This window comes from Talaromyces stipitatus, genomic scaffold, assembly GCF_000003125.1.
Source record: "Talaromyces stipitatus ATCC 10500 scf_1105507295541 genomic scaffold, whole genome shotgun sequence".
Lineage (NCBI taxonomy): Eukaryota > Fungi > Ascomycota > Eurotiomycetes > Eurotiales > Trichocomaceae > Talaromyces > Talaromyces stipitatus.
The window spans coordinates 2,870,657-2,894,162 of NW_002990115.1; the positions used below are offsets into that span (position 1 = coordinate 2,870,657).

Here is a 23,506-nt window from a genome sequence, read left to right on the forward strand (position 1 = left end):
CGGCCACTTTGAGTGTCTTGCTCCAGCCTTTCTGGGGCTGTCTCTTGTCTAGCCTTTCGTTATATTCCACTCTCTCCCAGCCAAGTAATCAATCGGTTTGCTCTTGGTCTGTTGGATTTCATCCGGTTCGTATACTTCCATCTATTCTCTTGACCTCTCTATCATTCCAAATCGGTGACAATTGGACTTATCGATTGGTTTGTTTATATTACATAGATCGTCGGATCCGTCTCTACTACTTCTCGACTCGCACAGATCTCCTGATGTTTTCCGCTATGACTGTCTGAGACAAGATATTGCCAATGCCACACCTATTCGCTTCTCCGCCGTAAACAGCGCATTTGGTTTTTTCTTTCGTTTCAGTTTATTGTGCTTCAGTTTTATTCTTTGCATAGAGCCGGCTAGATCCGAACGTCTCGTCCACCATGGCCTCTACTCTCGCCGACGAGATCGTCAGCTCCAGCGCTGAACCAATGTCTCCAGCATCCGACCAGATGCCTATCGAGCAACCCCCAAAGTTGAAAGGCCGGAAGAGACTGTTGCAGAATCTACAGCGTATGTCCTCCAGCCCGTCGCTGGTACGACGAACGAGATCCCATTCTACCGGCTACCAAAGAGACCGCAAGGCGTCTCTTTCATGTGTTTCATTGTCACCGGCTCAATGCTGGGGTGATCCTACTACTTCAATACCAGGCGATCTTGAATCCGCCTCTCCGTTATCAACTGCTGGAAATGCGCGAATCCGCATGATTGGCGGTTCTCCTCGAAATGCGTCGCAGACGACTGTGCCTCTTCCGGCGGACCTGAGACCAGCGTCGTCGTCTCGAAATTTGCAGTTTGAACTCGCTGAGGAAGAGTCAGTTACTGTCAATGTTGTTGAAAGGAAGACCCAATATGCGAAAAGAACGGTGGACTTTTGGAACGATATGCCCAATGAAATAAAAACAAAGATACTCGGCTATTTGACCCCCAAGGAGATTGTGAGATGCTCTTTGGTGTCAAAAGCGTGGCACGACATGTGTTTTGATGGCCAATTATGGTCTCAGATCGACACTTCGGAGTTTTACAGCAAGATCTCAAGTGGTGCTTTGATGAAGATTATCACGACGGCGGGACCGTTTGTACGAGATCTCAACTTGCGAGGGTGTGTGCAATTGCGAGAGAAATGGCTATTTGAGGGCGAGGAGATATCTAGTGCCTGTCGCAATGTGGTCAATTTCTCTGTTGAGGGCTGTCGAATCGACAAGATCTCACTCAATGGATTCTTCCTGCGGAACGCTTCGCTGCAATATATCAATGTCTCAGGACTTTCCACCGTCACCAACTCTGCTATGAAGATCATTGCCCAGACATGTCCTCAATTGGAGACACTGATTGTGTCGTGGTGCTGTAACGTCGATACCAAAGGTCTCAAAAGAGTCGTCGAATCCTGCTCGAAGCTCAGAGACTTGCGTGCCGGAGAGATTCGGGGATTCGATGACGAAAGTATCATGGAATGTCTTTTCGAGAAGAATACTCTAGAGAGACTGGTTCTCCATCGCACAGATGTCACAGACGGAAGCTTGAAAATGCTCATGGTTGGCAGAGATCCCGAAATTGACGTCTTGACGGACAGACCTATTGTTCCACCACGCGTATTAAGACACTTGGACATCCATCAATGTACAAGCATAACGGACGCGGGTCTTCGCAGTCTTGCCCACAATGTACCCGCTCTGCAAGGTCTTCAGATTTCCCAATGCACGGAGCTCACAGACGATTCCGTCGTCGATGTGATTCAGACCACCCCACAGCTGAGTCACTTCGATATGGAAGATCTTGACAACGTCACAAATAACCTTCTGGTCGAGCTAGCCAAATCACCGTGCTCCGATACTTTGGAGCATCTTAATGTCAGCTATTGCGATAGCATCGGAGATATCGGGATGCTGCAGGTGTTGAAACATTGTCGCCAGTTGAGATCTCTCGAAATGGACAACACCCGAGTATCAGATTTGTGCCTAATGGAAGCTAGTTCCCTCGTCCGTAAGAGGGGTTATGGAACGGACCTACCCAAAGTCGGACTGCGCATTGTGGTATTCGACTGCGTCAATGTAACTTGGGCTGGTGTGCGGGAGGTCTTATCCAGCAATGCTTATATACCTCGCTCATTGAAAAACCAAGCCACAGTGACTGTCAAAGAATCAAGAACAGACTCACCATCCTCATCGTCCTCGTCATCCACTAGCTTACCACCCCCAGTCGTTGTCTCTTACTATCCTAAGGAGATTATTGAACTCAAATGTTTCCACGGTTGGCAAATGACTGCCAACGAGCATAACAAACGTGTCCTCCGCGGATCTCTTGCATCCGCAAACAATCTTGATCGCAAATGGGCAGATTATATGATGGCGACAGAAGAAGCCGGCGCAGGGGGTGCAAACGCAAGACGACGCAGGCGCCGTGCGCGTGAAGCCGAACGATTGTATCAGTTTGATGAAGAAGAAGAAGATTTGAGTCTTGATGTGTATGTCGGAGGTAGACGTCGTGCCCGAAGCGGCGGATGCACAGTGATGTGATTGTCATTCATTCAGTCATGCAAGATCATTATCTGTTGAAGAATTGTCTTGAGCTAGGGAGCTCTCCGTATCTACCATTCCCTTTTGTTTCTATCTGATCATCCACCCATGGCAGGAGTCGACTCTCGCATCAGTCAAGGTTCCATGCATCTTGCTATACCAGCATGGCGTGGATTATTTTCAATTCTTTGCACATTTTATAGACCACGAAATAGGCGGAGTCAGGTACTTGGATGGGTTTGTTTCTGTCATGTTTGATTTGGTGTACCGAGGTATCATTCTTGAATTGCGTATAAAGCATGTATATATGGATGGGGTTTCCAATGCATTATTGATTGATACATTCGTGGCCATGGTGACTTCAATATGACCGGGTAAAGAGATGATATACTGATCGCTACAACCACTATTCGCTGAAAAACAACGCATACACATTTGAACGTGACAAAGATCACTCCTCGAAAAACCCACCATCACTATCCTCATCCTCTTTCCGTTCTTCAACCTCAACCTCCTTCCTCTTCCTTTTATTCTTCTTCTTGTCATCCTCTTTCCTCGTCTCAGTCTTCTCCTCTTTCTTCTTCTTAACCTCATTGGCACCGATACTCGTCGACACGTTCGTCACTGTGGCAGTATCCAATTTCTGTATCGGTTTCCCATCAAACCCAATATTCAACTTTCCATCTCGCAGCTGATCCAGCGTCTTTTCAGCCATACATTTCTTAATGATATCCCACATTGGCGGTTTCCCTTCCTCTTTCCCGTTCCCAGTGTCATCCTCAGACGTCTGCATTTCCTCATCGATCTCAATGGCATTATCATCGCCATTGGCAGCATTCTCATTATGATCCTTCACAACCCGCCGCTTCTTCTCCTGCGGATAGAGTGATATATATTTCTCCGTAAGCGGGTAATATATCGTATAATTAACATCAATCTGTGCAATATCGATCTGTTTCTGAAGCGTAGCAAGTTTCGTGTTATCCACTGTACCAGTTTCTTCTTGTTGCTGTTTCGTTTTTCCGTATTCTCGTTGAGCGGTTCGGAGCTGTTTTGTTGCTGTTTTTCGATCTATTCTCCGTATGTTAGCAAACGCAGCAATCCTTTAACAGGTGAAAATAAGGACAAACCTAGAAACCGCACAAAATGATACTTCTTAATCATCTCCGAGCGCTGACGACGCGCCTGCTCCTGTTCCAAATCTCGCTCGTAACCCTTCAAAGCTCGTTCTTGGACAATCCGTGCTTCGGGGGATAGATGCTCGACACGGGTCAAGAGACGCTTGACGTCGCGGATTCGCTTTTTTAGGTCGTTGATTGATAGGCCCTTGTCTCCTGTGGAGTTTTTGTTTGCTGGCTGTTTTTGGGTGGTGGATGCATTGTGGTTGCGTTTTGATCCTGTGGTATTCTCCGTGTTGGATGTATTGGATCTATGGATTTTGGGCTTTTTGCTTGTATCGTAGGGATGGAATCTAGCGGGCCCCTCTTTGGAGGACATGGTGTATGCTGTTGCGTCAATTGAATGTAGAATCTATCGCAATTGCTTGTGTAGCATTATTGTTGACCGTAGAAAAATAATTGATAAATTGATAAGAGATCCAGCCGCGGCAGGTTTAGGCGAGGCTTCCGGATTAACGACGGGCCGGAAACAGCATCACCGTATTTGGCAGGCGATCTTGCCCAAGCTTCCTCGTATACGCACTTATCACTTTTACGGACTGCCTCCGTCATTTGAGCGAATGTGTTGATAGATCATGGCTTGAAGCAATCCACGACTCAGCTCCAGTACGGACATTAAACTACAGCAACCTGCGACTACTTAGGCAAAATGGAGACAGCTATCCGGTGGTCACCCTCATCAACCACCCAGGAACAGCGCTTCCTTTACGTCGACGTGATAGGCAAATCCTTCAAACTATGCAGAATCACCTCCGTCAAAGGCAACGACCTAGAATACGACGTGCTATCAACCCACGTCCGGGTTCCCGGTTTCCGAGCCTTTGATTGGTCCGCTGCAGATGAATCACTCATCGCTGTCGGGCAATCTTCCGGTGAAGTCAACCTCTTGCGCATGGATGGTAATTCGAATGAGTCTTGGTCTTTCCCGCTTCGAAATCAGCGGTATTGTAATGCTGTTGCTTTCAGTTCGCATGGATTGTTGGCCGGTGGGTTGGACAAGGTTCGTAATGATGTTTGTCTGAATGTGTGGGATGTCAATCATCGTATTATGACTGGTAGCTCGAGGGGTACGCTCGCGAGTGATAGGCAGGGTGCTGAGCCGCTTAGAAAGTTGAGCTCGGATCCTATTACTAGTATCAAGTTCTTCAGAGACCAGCCGGATACTTTGGTGGCTGGTGTCAAGGGTCAATTCCTTAAGCTTTTTGATCTGAGAGGTATGATTATTCCTGGACTATAAAAATGAGATACTGATTCGACACAGATAGCTCTTCACAAGCTTTTCTCACATTCTCTACAAAATGTGTTCACAACACAGCTGTAGACTGGTTGGATGAAAATTACTTTGCATCCTGTTCTTCGTCCGCCGATGCTACGGTCTGCATCTGGGACCGGCGCATGGGTCCGCGCCTCACTGCAGGTCCGAATCCTGACGGCGGTCAGGTTGGACCGAGCCTAAGTCTGGGAAACTCTGTCCAGAACGCATCTATATGGAGTCTGCGCTTCTCAAGGACCAAAAGAGGATGCCTAGGAGTCTTGTCGAGTAATGGCCAGTTCAAAATGTTTGACATTGCAAAGGAGTACTTATCGGCTGGTGATCGAAATTCTGTTGATGAGACTCTCGGACAAGGATCGTCTTCGAGCTATCCAGAGCAAATTTACACCAAGAATATTCGCGACATTCGACATCCTTACCATCATCATACCAGGGGTTACAACAAACTGGACAGAGTAGTATCGTTTGATTTTCTGAATATGAGCCGTGCCAACGAACCTACTGCGGTTACTTTGCTGGGCACTGGAAAGGTGGAGTTTGTGACAGTGCAGTCATCAGCGCCTCCTATAAGAATATCGTCTCAGAATGTGTTGGTGCGAGGGACTCCCTCTGGAGAACGCGATTTCAAAACAATTAACCCACGACCACTGCGCGAGAAAATATCGACCATCATTCAGTCATTGAGGGATAATGCGCAGATACCATACTTTAAAATGAACGGGTTGCCGGAAGAAGATAAGAAATGCTTGTCCAGCCGTGAAAGCAGAGAGCAGGCTCTATTCCTGGGCCGTGTCAAGCCTAAACTGAAAGCTGCCGATGTTTTGGCTTATTTGAGTGTCAGTCAAGCCCGCTGTCGGGAGGGCTATCTCTTTGATTGCGAGAAGAATATACGGATTGTTTCGGATGATCCAGACTTGCAAGAGTTTTGGAACTGGGTTCGACGTAAGCTATTGAGTGTGTTTTACTATACATACTGTGTCTGGCTAACGCGACGATAGATTCTCGGGAGGAGTCGGCGAATGGGTCGACGATCGTTAATCGGATTGATATGAGCTATCTTGGTATATGTGATGTGTGGTTCAATGAGATTGGTAAGGGCCACTTTATAATTGTTCTGACACAGCTAACATCATGAAAGGCGCCTCTTCGAAAGAACTCAGACAGCATTCCTCTATAAACGCCGTCGACCTGGCCCCAGATCAAATGATTAAAGATATGGTTCAACAACTCAAAATTCCAGAAGGAAAAGGATGCGAGACAGATTTTTGGGAACATCGCCAATTGTGTCTCCATATTTGCGGCGCTATCGAATCTGAAAAAGAACTCGAGCAAATCGTTGATGATCTAGTCAAGAAAAGACAGCACACAAAAGCAGCAGCGTTGGCCATCTTCCAGAATGAGGCTAAGGTAGCTTTCCATGCTCTTCGCCGAAATGAGCCTACCCAAGCACACAAGCTTCTTGCCATGGCTATTGTGGGTGCAGCAAAGGGTCAACAGAGCGACAAGGACTGGGAAGAGACCTGTAACGAGATTGCGACGGAACTGACCGACCCGTACGCTAGAGCAGTTCTCGCTCTAGTTAGCAAGGGAAAATGGGAGTCAGTTCTAGCAGAGACGACTCTTCCACTGAAATACCGTGTAGAGGTTGCTCTGCGCTGGCTACCGGACGACGATCTGACGACATACCTTCAGGAGACAAAGGAAGAAGTGATTCGCCAGGGGGATATTGAAGGTATCTTGCTAACCGGTCTGCGACATTCAGCACTCGATTTATTTCAATCTTATATTCGCAAATTCAATGACGTGCAAACTGCCGTGCTGGCAATGAGTCACACCACACCACGATTCATCGACGACGAGACCAGCAAGGCGATATTTAGAGCGTGGCGTGAAACATATCGCCGACAGATCAATTCATGGAAAATGCAAATTGAACGAACTCGCTTTGACGTTGGCTCCAGACGATGCGCCGTGACCTGGGACGGTCGGCGACTGATTGCGCCGGCACCTCAACAAGTCAGTCTAACCTGCAACTATTGCACACGACCTCTACATCAAACAGAATCAATCTCTTCGACTATATCCGGCGGACTATCCACATCGACATCCACCGCCGGAACAGCCTCTGCTGCGAGTGATCTGTTACAAGGCGGGGGTACTACTACTCCCAATCCTGCCGCTGCCATATTAGCCAACAATCAATCCTCATATCTCGGTGCACAGGGGCCGATATTAATGTCTGGCACCGTCTGTCCCAAATGTTTCCGTCACATGCCTCGTTGCGGCGTCTGCTCACTCTGGCTCGGTTCTCCAGACCCCATGTCCCGCGCAGCAATTGCAGCAGACGCCAAACGAGAAGAAGAGGAGAAACTAAACATTGAAGAAGTGGAAGGTAACCTTCAGGTTAACAGCAATGCTCCTGGTACCAAAAAACGAAACGGGCGGTCTGAAGATGATATTACTCGTCGATTTGTGGTGTTTTGCATCAATTGTAATCATGGATTTCATGCAAATCATGCCAAGGCATGGTTTGCGAAGCATAGGGTATGTCCCGTTGCGGAGTGCAGTTGTGTTTGTGATCGATAGATTTGGTTTTCTTTGGATGTGGTATGTGATGATGATCGTTGTATATGCATGTGTTACGTTTTGTACGAGTATTATACCCTTTCTAGTTTATCTATGAATATATTGCATATCTAGTAACTTTTTTAATCTTGAGAAGATCCAGTATATAAAATCGTTGGTCGATATTAGTCTCTAATCTAGCTAAAGATTCAGATCTCACGACGCAGCGGTATAAGTAACAGGAGCCACTAGTCCAGTTTTCGTACTGTCAAAAGTCGAAACGGCCGCTCGTCCCAAGCTCCCGAACCTAATCCCTTAGATCATCAAACGCTCAACCTTGTCCTTGATAGCACGAATTTGAGGCATAAGGTCACTAGCCTCATTGGTAGTAATGCTAACAGCAATCACAGGACGAGAGACACCTGTAGCTCTGCCGAGAGCAAGTTTGCTAGGAACATAGCAGTACGCGACGTTCTTATCCTCACTATAACCCCCCCAAAAAATTAGCCACGATCAAGAAAAAAGTGAAAGGGAGGGAATAGACTTACCAAAGCAAAGGTAAATGTAGCAAAATAGCCAGAGGACTGGTATCAGCCGCAAGAATAATGAGCTCCGAAGTACCACGGTTAAGAGTCTTGGTAGCTTCGTTTGCGCCCTTCTTCAACTGTTTGTAGTGAGATGCTTGCTGGACGACATCGAGGATGTTTTGGGTCAGGGCTTCGTCGGCGACGGGCCAGGCTGTATTTCAAAGGTTAGTGAATGTGTTCTTTTGAGTGGGAAAGAAGGGAAGATAGAAGTGAAAAGAAACTCACCTGCATTAGGTTCTCCGGACATTATGATGATGGCTCACGACAAAGGATCACGGCCTTTTGTACCTGGTGAATATATGGTTGATGAAGTTGAAATTTCGAGATGGGAAGAAACTTTTTTGCTCTTGGTGAGTGGTGACTAGCCGTTTGCGGTTTGGCGTGTATCCCATAGACTGCCAAGACAGAATGGGATTAGTTGCTGTGTCAGAGTGGATACGCTAACCATATGAGGACTAGCACAATATAGATTGTCTGACAGGCACTCTCGGACCCATTGTTGAAGATTAACTTCAATACCTTTGCTTGAGTGATTATAGCATAGTACTAAGCATGAAGCCAATAATAAATTCAATCAGAATATATCTTATATAGAAACAGTACCCTGTCTATTGATACACACACCGACCTACTTTGAAGAAAGGAACTAGAATCAAAATCAGTCAATATCACTTCCTTAATGGGGTCAGAATGCATACCTCTTTAGCTTCTTCTTCAGTTACCTCAGATCGATCTGACACCGACTTATCAATCAATCCAACCTTTGATCGTCGAATCAACCACCACAATTCTTGCCTGTCCCCGCCCAGCTTCTCCTTCAAAATCTTCTCCTTCAGCGGCCGGATAAACTCATTGTACAGACCTGGCTCTTCGTAATCAACCAATTCTTCACGAAGAACACCTAGCTCTTCAACGACGCGGTCGTAGTTTGAGTCCCCGAAACTGTTTCGGATATGATCCTCGATGATTTTCTGCATCTGACTAGCTGCATCCTTGATAGATTCCACATTCTCGGCGCTGGCAAGCATTTGCTTGAATTCTGGGATCGCGTTGGTCGGTGAAATCTTTGCACGTTTTTCGCGATGAAGTAATTCGTCAACGTCCAGTCCAGAAAGAGGTTTGTCAACATCGCGATTGCGTTTGCGGCCTTTTGTTTTTGGAGGTACTAAATTGTCTTAGTACTCATATCATTCGGGTAGGTTGCAGTATTTACCTTTCTTTACGTCTGCTGCATGGATGATTCGATCCAGATATTTCTGTGCACGTTCCTGGGCATCCTTAGGCGGTTTCGAGAGTCGAGTAAGTCTTTCCGATGGTGGAGGAACAGGCTCATTCGGATGTATAGCCCGCCACCGAACCGCTTGTTCGATTCGATGTAGTAAAGGAGAATAGTTGTCCTCCATTGGGATGGTATCAATAACCTCTCTACGACCTGTTAGCAACCTTCAAATATTCTCAGCAGATTTCAACTTACCCCTCTTCATCCTTGTCGATCAACTCCATGCTATCGACATATTTGCTCATTGCATTCACCAGATCCTCATTAGGCAGGTTTCGATGCTCCTTTACCTCCTTGCCAGATATAGTAATGACTTTGTCCAAGGGTGGGAACTTGTATGACCGGACATCTTCATAGAAAGGAAGCTGCACTTCGAGCAAGCATTCATAGTCTGGTTCGATCGATGGCGCCAAGAGGACAATTAATGGATTCTTGCCGTCTTTCACAACCAGTCTTCCAATTGCATAGCAGTCAAGCTCAAACAAAGCATGAATCAATGATGAAAGTGCCAAGGCTGCTTTCTCATTTGTCTTTTGAGCAATAATGACATTGCTATTAGACATGTTCATGAATCGATCGTACTATCGATGGTTAGTCAACGACCGATGTAATCAAGTGGAATAGAAACAAACATGATCAGCTTGGATAAACCCGATCAATTCCAAGGCAGCTGTCGTTTCCAGTTTTGTGATATTCTCGTCTGATTCACTGATATGAACCGCTGTGCGGCCATATTCGTATCCCTTGGCTAGCTCCTCTCGTTCAAGCTCACGTTTGCCACCAGCAACTGTAGGGTCATCGACATGATAGGTCCGCACGAACCGGACATTGGTCAAATTTGCATCTAGATCTTTACCGGCCTCCAAAGTCTGTATCGATGCAGAGGGTTGGCTTGGGTCTCCACCTGGAACAAAGGAGCTAGCGCTGGGAGGCTTGGCGACATATGTTCGATAGTAACGCTCTACCTGGATACGGAGAGCGGTATCGTATCTAGTTGGATCACCTAGTCTAAGATCCCCACGGAATGAAGGTATACCGCGCACGACTTTGACGCGGGGAGTGTCAAGTTCCTGTATCGCTTGTGCTAAGGTGCCGTAGACGCCCTCGCAATCCTCTACAAGACCACGAAGTAAAGCTTCATTTTCCGCCTAACACTCCATTAGCGTTACGAGCAAAAAATGAGTATTTGTGACTTACCTTTCTTAGGTCTTTGTCTTCCTCCTTGAAGCCATAATCAGGATCATCAAAATCCACACCACTATCAACCGTAAGTTTCCGAATATTCCATCGAGGACAAGTGACATACAGCACAATAAGTTCGATATTATCCGACTTGAGTTTAGAGGCAATGTCCCCTAATCCGTCCGAGCTCATTGCCCCTTTGCCATCAGTGACGAGATAAATTTTCCGTTTGTATTTCAACTTTTTGGTGTACACGTTGATCATGTGAATGGCCACGATGAGTGAAGAGATTGCTTCGTAACGTTAGCAGAGATTCAGTAGTATCAATGATGTTGAATACCGTCTCCTTCGTCCGTATGGCTCGGTTTGATTTCCTCGCGTAAGCGTCGTATATCTGGCATAAGCACCCTTTCCGACGTAAGTGACCAACAGTCTTTCGTCAATTCATATTCAAACTCACTGTCCAAGATCCTGCATAACAGTAATATTCTCATAACCTTCGTCATCATCCAAAGGTACTTTCGTTCCTATATCGCAAGAATCAGGACCAATCACTATGCGCCCAAAAATCACAAGTGACTCACCATCAGTCTTAAGCCCAACGACACCAACCGCGGCCGTTTTACGTCCCGTTCCTACCTATTAACGAGAATGAGCGAGCTGGTATCGTGTAGAGAGATATCCAACATACAGTCGTCGTAATCTTATCCCAAACATAGCGCATCGCCCAGTCAAGATCCGAAATGTCTCGCCCATGATTATGCTGTTTCATTGACTTGCTTACATCAACGATGTAGACGGTGGCTTCTTTCTCAGCCATGATGTCTGACTGAGAAGCCTGCAGAGCAGAAGTGGTTGGCTATGCTAGTGACGTCCACAATTCTAGGAGAGAATCGTGAGGCTCTTTGGGGCTTTGTGATGCGGTCTAGGTAGACGCGTGATATTTCCTTTTTGGGGAGACACGTGAGAACGCGAAGTCATGTGACTTGATATGACGTCGAATAGCCTAATTGATGGTTGTAGGTGCTGATTGGCTGAAAGGAGCTCCCTGCGCGGAATGAAATGTGCCAAGCCGAGCTTCCATCTGGCGTAACTCTCCGACACCATTTGTATCATCCTTGCTTCTTCTACTTCTTCGACACTTTCGTACTCTTGTATACGACCTTCGTGGGAGATAAGATAGAGTATACCATCAAGATGTCTTACCTTGGCCCTTTTCACATCCTCAGGTAAACCCGTCTATCTCCGGTCTAACACGTAAGACTATTCCATACTAATAAATCACAGCTACGGCACCCTCCTCGGAGCCGAAATCTACCAATCCTTCATAGGCGGCACAACAGCCTACAAAGCCCTCCCACGCCCTCAATTCTCAACTCTCCAAAACAAGCTTTTCCCCATCTACTTCTCTCTCCAGAGCGCATTACCGCTCGCCCTTGCCCTAACTTTCCCCGGAAAGTTCGGCACAAGCGATTTATCGAGTATCTATGGCGTGATTGCGGAAGAGAATCGGTATACGGTTTTATTGCCGTTGACGTTGATTTCGGTGTCGGGGTTGGTTAATATGTTTTATTTGACGCCTTTGGTGGGCAAGGTGATTAAGGAGCGGTTTCAGCAGGGTTTGTCCTCTATATTTTGTTTGAATTTGTTGAAGGTGTACTGATTGGATTGATATATGGCTGTAGAAGCCATTGACAACAAGAAAGCATATGATGCTCCTCCTCATTCTGAGAGGATGACGGAACTCAACAAGAGATTTGGCAAGTTGCATGGCATTTCGAGTTTGTTGAATATGGGTGCTTTGATTGCCACGATTGCTTATGGGGTATACTTGGGTAATCGTTTGCACTGAGCGAGGACAGCAAGCTGCTGTTCAGCATTGTGTAATTGGTTCATACACGCTGAACATAGTTCGCCCGAGCTCGCAACTATGGCAAGTCCGCAGGGGGGTATCATAGAGTGCACCGAGTAAAAACACCAGGATGACTTCCGTTTGGATACTTCTGAACTCCCAGTGTGAATAGTTACGAGCTTGGGAAGTTATATTCGGTGCTTATTGACGACTTTGGTAGTATATATTGTATCGATACGATGTTCAACTTTTCAGAGACTTGAATCAATTCGAATCCAACTAATTGAAGGCATGGCAGAGCAATGCCTAGGTAATAGAAACAGGGGTATAAAATCACCTAAAAAGAGCTGTTATACGTAACCAAGCAAGTGGCGTAACATGAGACTAATCAATCCACCCAATCTCGTCATATAACTTAGAAAAAAAAAAAGGTCTTACTAGGCAATTGTTACACAGGGTTCCCGACTTGTTACAATGGTCTTCCTCACGTAACGGACTCAAGACTCGTTGAGCTTTTCAATGCCCTGGTAGAATGGAGGCAAAGGCTCCAATTTCTGACGGAAGACCCAAGTGCGAACATGCCAAATCGCATTCTTGAGTTGATATGAGGCGTGTTTCCAAGTAGGGACAGAGAAGACTTGATCGAGTTCTTCCAACGTGAGAGCTAAGTTCAGTCATGGTTAGATACGACTCCATAAAATATAGAGGGAAAGGCTTACCTTTTGTCTCTGGCAAAAAGAACAGAACAAGGAACCATCCAATGATACACCAAGCAGCATACCATCCAAAGGCACCCTGAGGTTTGAACGACGTCAAAAGTGACGGCCAGGTGAATGACAAGATGAAGTTGAAGCACCAACATGTAGCAGTCGCCCAGGACATGCCAACTTCTCGTACATGCAATGGGAAAGCCTCGGCAGAATAAGTGAAGGGAACCGGCCCTTCGCCAGGGGAATAAAATACCTCAAAGAGGTACATACCTGTTGTAACCATGGCCACACGTTTCTTGCTATCAGGAATATCCGGCTCGATCCAGAATGAGAAACCTGTCCAGAGCAGACAAATTGCCAAAAATGGAAATGTGGTAAGAAGCAGATTACGTCGGCCAAAGGTATCGATCGTCAGTGTAGCTGGAAGGGCAAAGACCCAGTTCAAGATTCCAGTACCCATGGAGGCAAGCAGTGCCGATTGAATAGAGTAACCGGATGAGGTGAAGATAGTGGTTGAGTAATAGGCGATGACATTGACACCGCAGAATTGTTGCATGAACATGACGATCCAACTACCGATTGTTGCACGACGGTTACGACCAATAGTGAAAAGCTCCATGAACATGGTGAAAAAGTTCTTGCCCTTATTGATCTCACGCTCAAGCTGGACGAGAACGTAGGCATAGTAGAGATCACGCGCAGCTTGGATATCGTGCGATCGAAGCTTGCGGAATGATCTGAAAGCCTTTTCAACTTGTCCGTGTTGGATGAGCCAACGAGGAGATTCGGGACAGAAGTATACTTGTGTACAGACAATAACCGGTAAAACAACAGTGGATCCAAGCATGAGGCGCCAGGAGAGGTCGTCGGAAAGACTCATGAATGCGACACCCATGATATTGCCCAGCATGATACCAAAGGCAGTCCACATCTGCCACATCATGACCAAGGCGCCTCGAATTGGTGCCGGGGAGCACTCCGCGGCATAGATGGGCACGGTGGACGATTTTGGACCGATACCCAAACCCAGGAAGAAACGAGCAATGAAGAGATTGACCCAGGAATTGGCAACGCCTTCCCAGATGGAGCAAACAGCGGCAAAGAAGCAAGAGATGAAGATGGTGCCCCGACGAGCGAAGAATCGGTTCATGGGTTCGGTAAGCCAGCAACCGATAATAGCACAGCAGAGGTAAGGAGCGCCGACAATCAAACCAGTGATGTCGTTCAACTGTTTCCCGGAGAATTTCGATTCAATTCCCAAGTTCTGCATCAGTCAATACGTATTTCTCACGCGCAAAAATCATTCAATGAGAGGAACGTACTTTCAAGTAAATAGCCTGGGCACCGTTGTTTACAGTCTCGTCCATACCTTGCACAGCAGCGGCCAAGGAGCACATGACTGGATGTTTGTATTAGCATGCAGTGTTGAAAGTATAAAGAACTGGGTGTACTTACTAACGAGCCAGTACAGCTCCCACGGCTGGTGCCACTTATGGGTATGCTCGCGAAGGAGAATATTTCTCTCCTCATCAGTCAATTCAGTTAGATCCATAGCGGCAGCAGGATTCTGAGAGACCAATGCCCCCTTTCGAAAATCGTCAACATGCTCCATGAGGTTGAATTTCTGACAGAAATCCTCGACGTCCTTCAACAACTTCTCGCGAGGGACGTTCGCCAACGGGTTCTCAAATACGACATTGAGGTTGTCTGCTGGGCGATTGTGAAGATTTTCGGCGTCGAGAATGCCTGAAGATTCGGTTTTGACATTCTCAGCCAGTTCGGAACGGACGGAGTTGTCCTCGCGGACGACCTTATCGGTCTGCACGACCTTCTCCGATTCTGCCATAGTGGTGTGCCTGACGCACCGATATTGTGGACGATAAGATATGAGGATCACTCAAAGCGGAGGGTATCGACAACAAAATAGCTTCGAACGGTAGCTTCTACCATACCCTGAGCGAAGGTGCAAAGCTAAGAAATGGAGACCAGAAAAGATGTGCTGGAAGAAGCTCCAGCAACAAGGCTATGCGGGGATGACGCGTCTTTTTTATACCTGACACCTGCACTCAAGAGACAAGTGGGAATAGCAATGCTTGAATCTCCGGGAAAGACAAAAATCGGCCCCCTCATAAGCCAGACTGGGGGTGGGTCTAATATCCATGTCGAAAGAAAACCCCCGGTCAAGGTGTTCATTCTTTATCCCCCGTAGAAGCACGGAAACTCAAATGGAAGCCTGCCTGAGATTCTCTAATTGGCTCTTGGACGTCACACCCAAGACCAACTAGTTGAATGAGGATGCGTGATTAATCGAAAACGGAGGCAGGCTGCCAGCCGAACCAGCATGTAACGATAAGCTCCCGCCCAGCACGGAAAAGGCCATCTACCCAGAGGCAGAAATTACGAATCCGACTGTTGGAGGGACGGCAGTGGAGCTCAAGGGATTTCCTCAGTGGCTGAATCATACATATATCGGTCAAGAAACGACTCGAGAGACAAGACACATAGGAAATGGAGGTGGAGAATGGACTTGATAGAAAGCCTGGCAGTGGAGAACCCCACGGCGTGATGGAGGCTGCCCATGGGGATTGCCTGAGGCCTCTTGGAACATTGACAGTCAGTCGAATCCTTGGCGGCCCTTGGCAGAATTAGGGCTTATTGTTAGGGCAGTCGTTCCTTTCATGTAACATCAAAGCTCCGGCAACCGGTAAGTTTAGCGCTGAATAGCGTGAGGGTCCAAAGCAAGCCATTCCGCCCTCTGATCGCTGCGCCACCGCGTCAGAGGCTGCGATTAGCTTTTTCCAACAATAGACGAAGTTTGTCGAAGAGAAAGATCGTTTATTCTTGCTCTGCTTTGTATCGACTGCCCTGCTTCGCCATGTACCGGTTGTTATGCATCTCGGTTAGAAAATCAATGTCTGGGGACTATCATTATGGGGGAGGCGCATCGACCCCAGCTCAGCCAGTTCAGGCCACCACATACTAGTTTCAAAAGCGGCAATAGACTTGCATATCATTGGGATGATTTGTTTCCTGGGCGAATGCGACCATCCCTTCTGAATGCGGTTGCCAGTGGTTGGTTCACCTAGGGAAAAAGCAAGAGTTGCCCACTCGGATCAATCGGCAGCCAAGATCGGATATTCTCTGGCCAATATCTCCTAGACACTAAAATTGCAGTGCACATTCACACTTCGGAAGTCTGCCAGCCGCTGACATCCTCGTAAGAACAAAGTCTTGTGACAGCAAGAACCTTCTAATACTCCGTAATCAATACAATTGATGGTTCGGCCGTCTCTCCGGTGCTATACTTCCGTGTACGGAGTAGCCAGATTGATATTGATTAACAACGTCATGATCTATTTCCGGCCAGGTCAGGTGGTCAGTGGCAGTTCCATGGATCGGAACATTGATTGTGCGATGACTAATCAGATGGACCACGTTTTTGGCCGATCTTTTTGCATGCATAGAATGGAAACATGTATGGAAGGAAAAGAATGGCTGCCTTGGTGCCTGAGGCTGCATATTGCTCCTGCCTCCACCCTACCAACTGCGTGATAGTGTACGACTTCCTCTTGTTACACTACGCAGGGATACTTACTGTTACAAAATGTCATCGAAAAGGGCAATGTCTACTAGGGACAACCTGGACGACAACGTGGATATTCTGAGCTTGAATCGAGGTCGAGGTAACATTGAGTCACTAACTAGTTTCACATTATTGATAGGGCAGAAAGTTGACATGGTTATTCATCAGATATACCACAACGTAAGTTCAGACCCCAGCATGATATCAGCCTTGCAGGGGATGGCAGTCAATCTTCCATTGTGCACTCTCTTCGCAAAACTGATCGTCTTGAACATTCTTGGTGTCCCCGAATTTGCCTAATGCCATTCCATTCGGCTTGTGGCTTGGAGCCCTGACTATCTGCGTACTGGGACTCTTTTCATCACATACCTCTGACTGTAAGGCGCAGGATGTATTGGACACCTTTCCGACCCAAATGATGACGATCTCGCCGGACATAATTCATACCGTCCCGAAGTTACCAATCTCTGGAAGCTTCAGCTCTCAAGCGTCCTAGGTAACTGACTTATGTTCCACGTAGTATTCAACCGCACTAGGATATCATTAAAGGCAGCCTAGTCGCGCAGGCTCATTGCTGTATATAAGAGCCGAGCCAGTTCATAGAAATCATGCAACCAGTCTTGGCCAGCTTCGCTGCTAACGGCGAGATCGCGGATATTGTTTCTATGTAATTGGACAGCAGTCAGCCAGGCCAGAAATTATACATATATTTATCTGTTAGTATAATATATAATAAATATAATAGATACTTACATGAGTCATGACTACGAATTCGCCTGAGCGGGCATCATCCCAGGCTAAGCAATTGGTTGGTGTAGCTGGCATTGGATTATTTGGAGCCGTTCTCAGAAAGTATGCATAGGATGGTTTGATTGCGTCGGCCGGCACAGACATTTTGATTGATTTGCTAGTAAATAAAGATTTCGCAGTCCTCAACTGAATCTTTGGCCATTTCATTTTCTGCGGCCACCCTTTGTTCTTCGATTTAGCCTATCGCCTTCTGTTTAGCAAGCATCCTTGTATGTGCTGAAAGCATATCCTTTTTCACCTACCTTACGTCCCCGATCCCACAGATGGATTTCCTGCTTCCTTCCTTGGTGGCGTAGCTACACGCTGCTCCTCCGATGTAGATGTAGTCCAGCTGCTTTCAGCAAAAGAGGGTCTTCGGGTGTTCTAAGACTCTTCTTTGCTAACATCAGGTGCAGCTGAGTCGCTTGCTGCTTCAGTTCTTGGCAGTGTAGCTACCTGCTGTTCCTCCGATGTAGTCCAGCTGCTTTCAGCAAGAAAATGTCTTCGGATGTTCAAAGACGCTTCTTTACTAGCATCATGTGCGGCCTTGTCTTTCTCGCTCATTTCCGTTGTAGGGCTGGTTACCGTTGCCTCCTTCGCTGCTGTATCCTCTTTTTGTTCTGAAGTCAATCCCTGGCTTTGGGAACGCGACGGGCTTTGTGCGCCTGAATCCTCAACTGAGCTGTCTGTTGCTTATTGCTTGATATCGTAGCCACTGTAGCCCAGCAACTTTGGGGGAGTGATGGCTTTGGGGAGTCCAAAAGCTCTTCTTTGCCGCCATCATGCGCAACTTTGTCTTGCTCGCTCGACCCGCTCGTTGGCCTGGCTCCTGTCGTCTCTTCTCCACTGATTGCTCCTGGGAATCAGAAGAACTTTGTACTTCCGAAATTTCAGCTAGCTTACTTAGTGCTTCATTCCTTGGTGGTGTAGCCACCTGTTGCTTGGATGTAGCCCAACGGCTTTGGGCAAAAAAAGGGTCTTGAGGTGCCCGAGCACTCCTCTCTGCTAGCATCATGTGCAACCTTGTCTTCCTCGCTCGACTCCATCGTTGGTCCGGTTGCTGTTGCCTCTCTTGACGCTGTATCTTTCTCTTCCACATGTTTCTCTTGTGAATGCGTAGAATCATGTCCTTCTGAAACCTCAGCTGTCTCTTCGTTCCTCGGCGGCGTGTCCGTCAGTTGCTCTAGTACCGCCCATCGAGTTTCAGTGAGTGACTTCTAGTTTCATATTTGAAATCACGTGCTGAACAGCAAAATCACGCTTTTTCTTCTCTTCCTCGGATACCCCGATTGGTTTGCTTACTGTTGCACCCCATGGCTTCTCTTCTGTCTTTTCCTCTGATGGGCCCAATTGATTTTCGCTTAACGATTGTCCTGAGACATTCGACAGGGAGTTCTCAGAGGTCTCACCTGTCTCCTCCCGACTGCTCAATCCCAGAGCTGTATTGCTTGTCGCTGGCTGTTGTTGGGCCACCGATGTTTCCATTGCGAAGGGCCTTGTTCAATACCCTGAGACTCCTCCTGTTGCTTGACAGAAGTCTCACCTGCCTGGCTTGTTGTTTGATGTTCCGGTGCCACAGTACTTTCTTTGACAGCCCATCGGCTGGCGTATAACGATGGCGACAATGTCGTAGTAGTCCTATCCGTCACCTTTTGCTGCCCCGAAGTCGTGACTGGTTGCTCGTTTTATCTTGTGAAGTCACGTTTTCTTGTTCTTGTCCTTTTTCTTCAGTCTCTAGACTTCGAGTTAATGATTGTTCTTGGACATGTGGAGATGTCTGGGTATCTTGCCTTGCCCCAGCCTGATCAGCGTCATAAGGTACGCCTGCAGCATACACATATCCAGGAGAAGAAGGAGAACCCTGACCTGAGACCGACGATCCTCTCTAGATATGTGATGATTCCTGCGCTTCCTGCTGAGCATTCCGCATTTCTTTCTCGTCCAAATCAGGATCCAATTCGGCCGTATGTAATGGCGCGACCATCTGGAAGGTGGCTCTCCGACTCCGGATACTTACAGCTTCTGGGTCGGCCTGTGGTGTATGCGTCGGATTTACCTGGGAGACCTGCTCCGTCCTCTTCTTGTCTGCCAATGTGGTAAACTCGGCTTGGGATTGTTGTAGCACACCGCGCTTTTTCAACTGTCCTTTGGCTTTAATGATGTGACGATTTCTAGACACTTCGGAGTTGGATGGAGGGGGGGGGGGAACTAGCGGAACCCGTAGCGGATTCAGTAGTTGGCGTAGTCGGATTAGCAGTAGTCTGTTTGGCAGGAGCAGGCTGTAAAAGGATATTGGTCGAGAAACCGAGCTGTCCTGAGGGGTCACTGGGCCATGTGACTGAACTGGTACCAAGGCCTGTTGATGAATGTTCGTCTGGTCAACGGGTGCCTGCGGTGGAGGAGGGTATTGAGAGACAGGATTCAACTGTGGAACGAAGCTGGGTTGAATAGTCCCTGAAACCTGTGGCAGAATATGTGTCCTAATGCCTTGCTCCTCAATATCCACTTGACCTGTGGTTGCGGAGCCTGTTGAACAGGGGAAGTCTGCTAGGTTACTGTTGTCAGTCTAGGAAGATTGTGCTCAGACACCATTGGAATATTTTGCTGAATGGGTGCTAGTGCTGGCGTCTGTTCATCAATGTTCATCTCGTCTGTTGCAGTAGAAGTCTGTTCAGCAGGCGCAATAGTGATTCGGAGTAGAGGATTTAGATTAGACTGAAGGGCCGAACTGTACTGGGGAGCCGGAGCATTTGGATGGATTGATTCTGGAGTCTGTTGATCAATGTTCATTTGGTCACTGATCGTGGGAGCCTGCTGATCCGGACGAGTTCCCGAAAAAGGATTCGACAGATTGCCAGAGCTGGACTGAGGCACCGTTAAAGAACTTCCCTAAATGGGTGCTGTGATTTGCGAATCGCTTATTGAAGCGTTAACTATATTCTGCAGTGTATTATGCTCTCTCCATAGGGTGTCCAAGTCTCCTCGAATTTGGTCCGTTGTGCTTTGAAGATTCGATTCCAAGCTACTAATCCTCTCCGAGTGATACTCTCGCAGATTCTGAATGTTTTGTTCATGCGACCTTTGATGATTTTCCATCGTCGATTGTAACTCAATTATGTCTCGGATCACTTGGTTGTCTCGTTCATCTATTCCCTTGAGACGTTTGTCATGAGCTTCTCGACCCAATTGAAGCCCGTCAATGCCCATTCGTATATCTTGTCCAACCTCCGTCTTGCAATCATCAATGTCTCTCGCACTTTTTGACAGTCGTTTCGAGATTTTCATATTTATCTTCGAAATTCTTGAGACGACTTGGGAGACGTGGGACGTCTAGTTTTTTGATCAGTTCCCCTTGATCATCAATCAACTCATCACGAGCTTACCTACCGCTCTCGAACTGCTCTCGTTCGTTCTCCAGTTTCTCGACATTTTCGCGTAGATTCGAGAGAGACTCACTTTGTGAACGGAACGTTTCTTTAGACGCTTCGTCCATGGTATTGACTCGTTCGGTCAACTCTTTAACACCACCTTCCAATTTAGACACCACCGGAGCATGCTGCTGTTGTACTTATTACACTCCTTCAGTTTTCTTATCCAAATCCTGAACTTTCTCATTGTCAACAGCTTGTACTTTTGAAAACTCGTTGCGCACAGGCTCAAGCTTCTTGTTCACCAAGTCCTCTGCTTCCTTCTTGCCAAAGGCGGGTGCTCTCAGAACCTCATTGCAGACTTGTTTGATCTTCTTGTCGACGGCCAATGCCTTCGGGATTCCTTCGAGAACTTGTTCCACTTTCTTGTCTAGCAAGGTTTGCAAGTCCTTCTCGTAGACTTTTGGACCTTCTTTATGAGCTTGTTCAACCTTCTGGACCAAGTCGTCGAACCTCTTTCCATCGACTGGTGCTTCAGGAATTTCTTTGCGCACTTGTTCGAGCTTCCCATCCATTAATGCCTCCAATCTCTTCTCATCGACGACTGGTGGGTTTGGAATTTCTTTGCGCATTTGGTCAAGCTTCTTGTCCACTAAGCCTTCAAAGTTCTTTTCCAACTCTTCACGCACACGCACATTTTGGAAGAGTATCATTTCCAGGCTTCTGCAACTGTCTGGTTTGCTCATTGATTCTGTCTTCAAGGGTCTCAAGCCGTCTCTGTATTTCAGACATCCTTTCTTGGAAGAGCCTATCAAGGATACTTTCCATTTCCTCCGAAGATGATAGTACCTTAGACAGTCGCTCTTGAGTGCGGCTATCGGCTCTTTGTTCAATGTCTCTTTCGCTACATCCTTGACTGGCATTTCGTTGTAGTGGTGCCGCCACAAGGTCTATGGCTTTTATATGGGCTTGATTATTCGATGTGATTGCCTCAAGAACCCTTCCGTCGATCCCGACAATGTGAGCATTTGATTCAGAGTGACCTCCAGATCCTGCCTGCGTTGCTCTCACATGATTGAGAATTGCTCCTAATCGTTCCGCGATCAAGGGGTCCGTTGGCCCTGAGGTGACATTCACGGTTTGAATCCCAACATTATTTTGCGCCAATTTTGTAGCCCAAATTCTGTTGTAAAGCCATCGCAAAAATTTGAACAGCAATATGAGACAAAACATAAGGGCCACAAAATCTCTCATCTTTGAAAACGCGTCTGGATTCGATCGTTTCTCGATCTCACGGTACATGAGGGGTCAGTTTCCTCCGGGATCTCGTCTGAACCGGGTAAACGTGCTGGTGTCTCCATAAATACCAATGTGGTAGCAGAGTCTTCAAGTATGGTTGATGTATGAGGATCAGGGCGATAAGATCACGGGCACGTCTCGTTCGCAGTCTCGAAATCGTCGCTGTCACTGTCGCCAGCTTGAATGGTTTGGTTGTGACCATCAAGAAGAATACCAGTCAAATGATCAGCCCCATGAAGCATGACTGATCCACAAAACGACTTTGCTGCACGGTCGATGAGTACCGTGGCCCTCAGGCCTACTGAATCTGTGAAGAGGAAGCTCTCTGAGTTGAACCCAAAGATGACAAGTATCAACATGGACGAGCAAATAGATAGGGGATCTATGTTGATGTATGAATCTTACGAAAATATAAGTGGAAGAATGAAGGGCTTCAGATTTCGATGGTCAAATTTGGTTCAAAATGAGTTGTGTAGGAGGAAGAAAAATTCTGGTCTTACTGGAATCCTAGGAGAATTTTCTGTTGTGGAAGAAAAGAAATTCTAGGAGATGCTGACCTTTTTAAGACTCGCATATGACACAAACGGATTCTTTCGCGCCCAGGGGAAGGATGGGATTTTCCGTCATTCAGGGCAATGTCCATCTCAATGAATGTTGCCCGGTATCCCAAAATGATTAAATACCATGGTTTTTTTCTAGAGATACACATTACCTTGAGGAGTACTACTCCTATTGTCTGGCTCATTGTTGGGATTGCGATAAACGGTAACTCCCTGGCAAGTCTGCACAAAGAGAATGATTATTCGAGGCCTTGAGTATTTACAATGTCTTTCAGATAATCATGACCGATCTTCAGAGGCCTCTACTGCTCTTTGTTTTTTGTTGGCATCTTTATCAATATCAATGTTTTTCATGCGTGACTCATAGATCCCTGAGAAGAAAAGGCAATGGCTACTATCATTCTTCTCTGCCTTATCGTAACTAAAAAACCGAAAGTTTCAAGTGTACGCACATGCTAGTTACACCAACCGATATCCCTTTGTGCTATTTAATTGTAGCCTAATAGATATTTCTATTGTGTCTTTCGAAAACTCTCTTTATTGCTCGTTTGAGGTTTTCGGTGTTTACCTCGAATTCCGTTTTGGGCTAGACCATATACAAGTGGAAATTAGGGCTTCGGCTCCCGATTAGGCAGTCCTATTTTGACACAAATTTTTCCATATTCTGCCAAAAGTTGGGATTTTCCATGAATTTTTATGATCTTAGTAGATATCAATCATATC

At 46.8% G+C, this 23,506-nt stretch overlaps 11 protein-coding genes across 14 annotated transcripts, besides 2 other annotated features; 3 read left to right on the top strand and 8 right to left on the bottom strand.

Annotated features, from left to right (window-relative positions):
- Nucleotides 1-378: 378 nt before the first annotated feature.
- TSTA_033910 (F-box domain protein) lies at nt 379-2,558 on the top strand (the record flags this gene model as incomplete). Its single annotated transcript, XM_002480538.1, has 2 exons — nt 379-980; nt 1,047-2,558. The coding sequence occupies exons 1-2, from the start codon at nt 426-428 to the stop codon at nt 2,556-2,558; spliced, it is 2,067 nt and encodes a 688-aa protein (XP_002480583.1). The 5' UTR covers nt 379-425.
- Nucleotides 945-4,123, bottom strand: TSTA_033920 (nuclear protein involved in pre-rRNA processing, putative). The gene is made up of 2 exons (XM_002480539.1): nt 3,689-4,123; nt 945-3,629 (listed from the first exon to the last, which is right to left on the bottom strand). The coding sequence occupies exons 1-2, from the start codon at nt 4,053-4,055 to the stop codon at nt 3,010-3,012; spliced, it is 987 nt and encodes a 328-aa protein (XP_002480584.1). The 5' UTR covers nt 4,056-4,123; the 3' UTR covers nt 945-3,009.
- Nucleotides 3,070-3,144: a sequence feature (CT-rich).
- A 262-nt stretch (nt 4,124-4,385) lies between the features above and the next one.
- On the top strand, nt 4,386-7,717 carry TSTA_033930 (uncharacterized protein; the record flags this gene model as incomplete). Its single annotated transcript, XM_002480540.1, has 4 exons — nt 4,386-4,950; nt 4,998-5,951; nt 6,008-6,100; nt 6,148-7,717. The coding sequence occupies 4 exons, from the start codon at nt 4,386-4,388 to the stop codon at nt 7,593-7,595; spliced, it is 3,060 nt and encodes a 1,019-aa protein (XP_002480585.1). The 3' UTR covers nt 7,596-7,717.
- Nucleotides 7,718-7,725: 8 nt separating this feature from the next.
- TSTA_033940 (small nucleolar ribonucleoprotein SNU13) lies at nt 7,726-8,462 on the bottom strand. Its single transcript, XM_002480541.1, has 3 exons — nt 8,387-8,462; nt 8,123-8,312; nt 7,726-8,058 (listed from the first exon to the last, which is right to left on the bottom strand). The coding sequence occupies exons 1-3, from the start codon at nt 8,406-8,408 to the stop codon at nt 7,890-7,892; spliced, it is 381 nt and encodes a 126-aa protein (XP_002480586.1). The 5' UTR covers nt 8,409-8,462; the 3' UTR covers nt 7,726-7,889.
- A 201-nt stretch (nt 8,463-8,663) lies between these two features.
- Nucleotides 8,664-11,442, bottom strand: TSTA_033950 (Ku family DNA helicase, putative; the record flags this gene model as incomplete). 2 transcript variants are annotated; one of them, XM_002480543.1, is made up of 11 exons in its annotated part: nt 8,664-8,807; nt 8,860-9,326; nt 9,375-9,586; nt 9,636-10,021; nt 10,073-10,588; nt 10,638-10,698; nt 10,747-10,915; nt 10,963-11,030; nt 11,083-11,149; nt 11,207-11,261; nt 11,314-11,442. In XM_002480543.1, 11 exons carry the CDS (start codon nt 11,440-11,442, stop codon nt 8,790-8,792), a joined length of 2,148 nt encoding a protein of 715 aa, XP_002480588.1. The 2 variants fall into 2 exon arrangements, with proteins under 2 accessions (XP_002480588.1, XP_002480587.1); XM_002480542.1 differs by lacking the exon at nt 8,664-8,807 and having other exon boundaries at nt 8,830-9,326.
- Nucleotides 11,443-11,684: 242 nt separating this feature from the next.
- Nucleotides 11,685-13,025, top strand: TSTA_033960 (uncharacterized protein; the record flags this gene model as incomplete). Its single annotated transcript, XM_002480544.1, has 3 exons — nt 11,685-11,851; nt 11,910-12,241; nt 12,308-13,025. 3 exons carry the CDS (start codon nt 11,685-11,687, stop codon nt 12,472-12,474), a joined length of 666 nt encoding a protein of 221 aa, XP_002480589.1. The 3' UTR covers nt 12,475-13,025.
- TSTA_033970 (MFS sugar transporter, putative) lies at nt 12,331-15,178 on the bottom strand. 3 transcript variants are annotated; one of them, XM_002480546.1, is made up of 5 exons: nt 14,640-15,178; nt 14,507-14,583; nt 13,455-14,448; nt 13,194-13,386; nt 12,331-13,138 (listed from the first exon to the last, which is right to left on the bottom strand). In XM_002480546.1, exons 1-5 carry the CDS (start codon nt 15,028-15,030, stop codon nt 12,991-12,993), a joined length of 1,803 nt encoding a protein of 600 aa, XP_002480591.1. In that variant the 5' UTR covers nt 15,031-15,178; the 3' UTR covers nt 12,331-12,990. The 3 variants fall into 3 exon arrangements, with proteins under 3 accessions (XP_002480591.1, XP_002480590.1, XP_002480592.1); XM_002480545.1 differs by having other exon boundaries at nt 12,331-12,821; nt 12,913-13,138; nt 13,194-14,448; XM_002480547.1 differs by having other exon boundaries at nt 13,194-14,448.
- A 2,310-nt stretch (nt 15,179-17,488) lies between these two features.
- Nucleotides 17,489-17,511: a sequence feature (AT_rich).
- A 429-nt stretch (nt 17,512-17,940) lies between these two features.
- Nucleotides 17,941-18,337, bottom strand: TSTA_033980 (uncharacterized protein; the record flags this gene model as incomplete). The annotated part of the gene is made up of 2 exons (XM_002480548.1): nt 17,941-18,238; nt 18,273-18,337. 2 exons carry the CDS (start codon nt 18,335-18,337, stop codon nt 17,941-17,943), a joined length of 363 nt encoding a protein of 120 aa, XP_002480593.1.
- A 130-nt stretch (nt 18,338-18,467) lies between these two features.
- TSTA_033990 (uncharacterized protein) lies at nt 18,468-19,041 on the bottom strand (the record flags this gene model as incomplete). Its single annotated transcript, XM_002480549.1, has 2 exons — nt 18,468-18,773; nt 18,796-19,041. 2 exons carry the CDS (start codon nt 19,039-19,041, stop codon nt 18,468-18,470), a joined length of 552 nt encoding a protein of 183 aa, XP_002480594.1.
- A 400-nt stretch (nt 19,042-19,441) lies between these two features.
- TSTA_034000 (uncharacterized protein) lies at nt 19,442-20,346 on the bottom strand (the record flags this gene model as incomplete). The annotated part of the gene is made up of 2 exons (XM_002480550.1): nt 19,442-20,111; nt 20,144-20,346. 2 exons carry the CDS (start codon nt 20,344-20,346, stop codon nt 19,442-19,444), a joined length of 873 nt encoding a protein of 290 aa, XP_002480595.1.
- A 589-nt stretch (nt 20,347-20,935) lies between these two features.
- On the bottom strand, nt 20,936-21,847 carry TSTA_034010 (uncharacterized protein; the record flags this gene model as incomplete). The annotated part of the gene is made up of 2 exons (XM_002480551.1): nt 20,936-21,112; nt 21,134-21,847. The coding sequence occupies 2 exons, from the start codon at nt 21,845-21,847 to the stop codon at nt 20,936-20,938; spliced, it is 891 nt and encodes a 296-aa protein (XP_002480596.1).
- Nucleotides 21,848-23,506: the final 1,659 nt, after the last annotated feature.

What these genes read in the sequence shown, in the direction of transcription:
- TSTA_033920 (XM_002480539.1), bottom strand. Translation starts at nt 4,055, where the DNA reads ATGTCCTCCAAAGAGGGGCCCGCTAGATTCCATCCCTACGATACAAGC. An exon ending in TCATTTTGTGCGGTTTCTAG is followed by an intron (nt 3,630 to 3,688) that starts GTTTGTCCTTAT and finishes TACGGAGAATAG; the next exon opens with ATCGAAAAACAGCAACAAAA.
- TSTA_033940 (XM_002480541.1), bottom strand. Translation starts at nt 8,408, where the DNA reads ATGTCCGGAGAACCTAATGCAG. An exon ending in GTCCGGAGAACCTAATGCAG is followed by an intron (nt 8,313 to 8,386) that starts GTGAGTTTCTTT and finishes TTTGAAATACAG; the next exon opens with CCTGGCCCGTCGCCGACGAA. An exon ending in CTACATTTACCTTTGCTTTG is followed by an intron (nt 8,059 to 8,122) that starts GTAAGTCTATTC and finishes GGGGGGTTATAG; the next exon opens with TGAGGATAAGAACGTCGCGT.
- TSTA_033970 (XM_002480545.1), bottom strand. Translation starts at nt 15,030, where the DNA reads ATGGCAGAATCGGAGAAGGTCGTGCAGACCGATAAGGTCGTCCGCGAG. An exon ending in GGAGCTGTACTGGCTCGTTA is followed by an intron (nt 14,584 to 14,639) that starts GTAAGTACACCC and finishes ACAAACATCCAG; the next exon opens with TCATGTGCTCCTTGGCCGCT. An exon ending in CTTTTTGCCAGAGACAAAAG is followed by an intron (nt 13,139 to 13,193) that starts GTAAGCCTTTCC and finishes GACTGAACTTAG; the next exon opens with CTCTCACGTTGGAAGAACTC.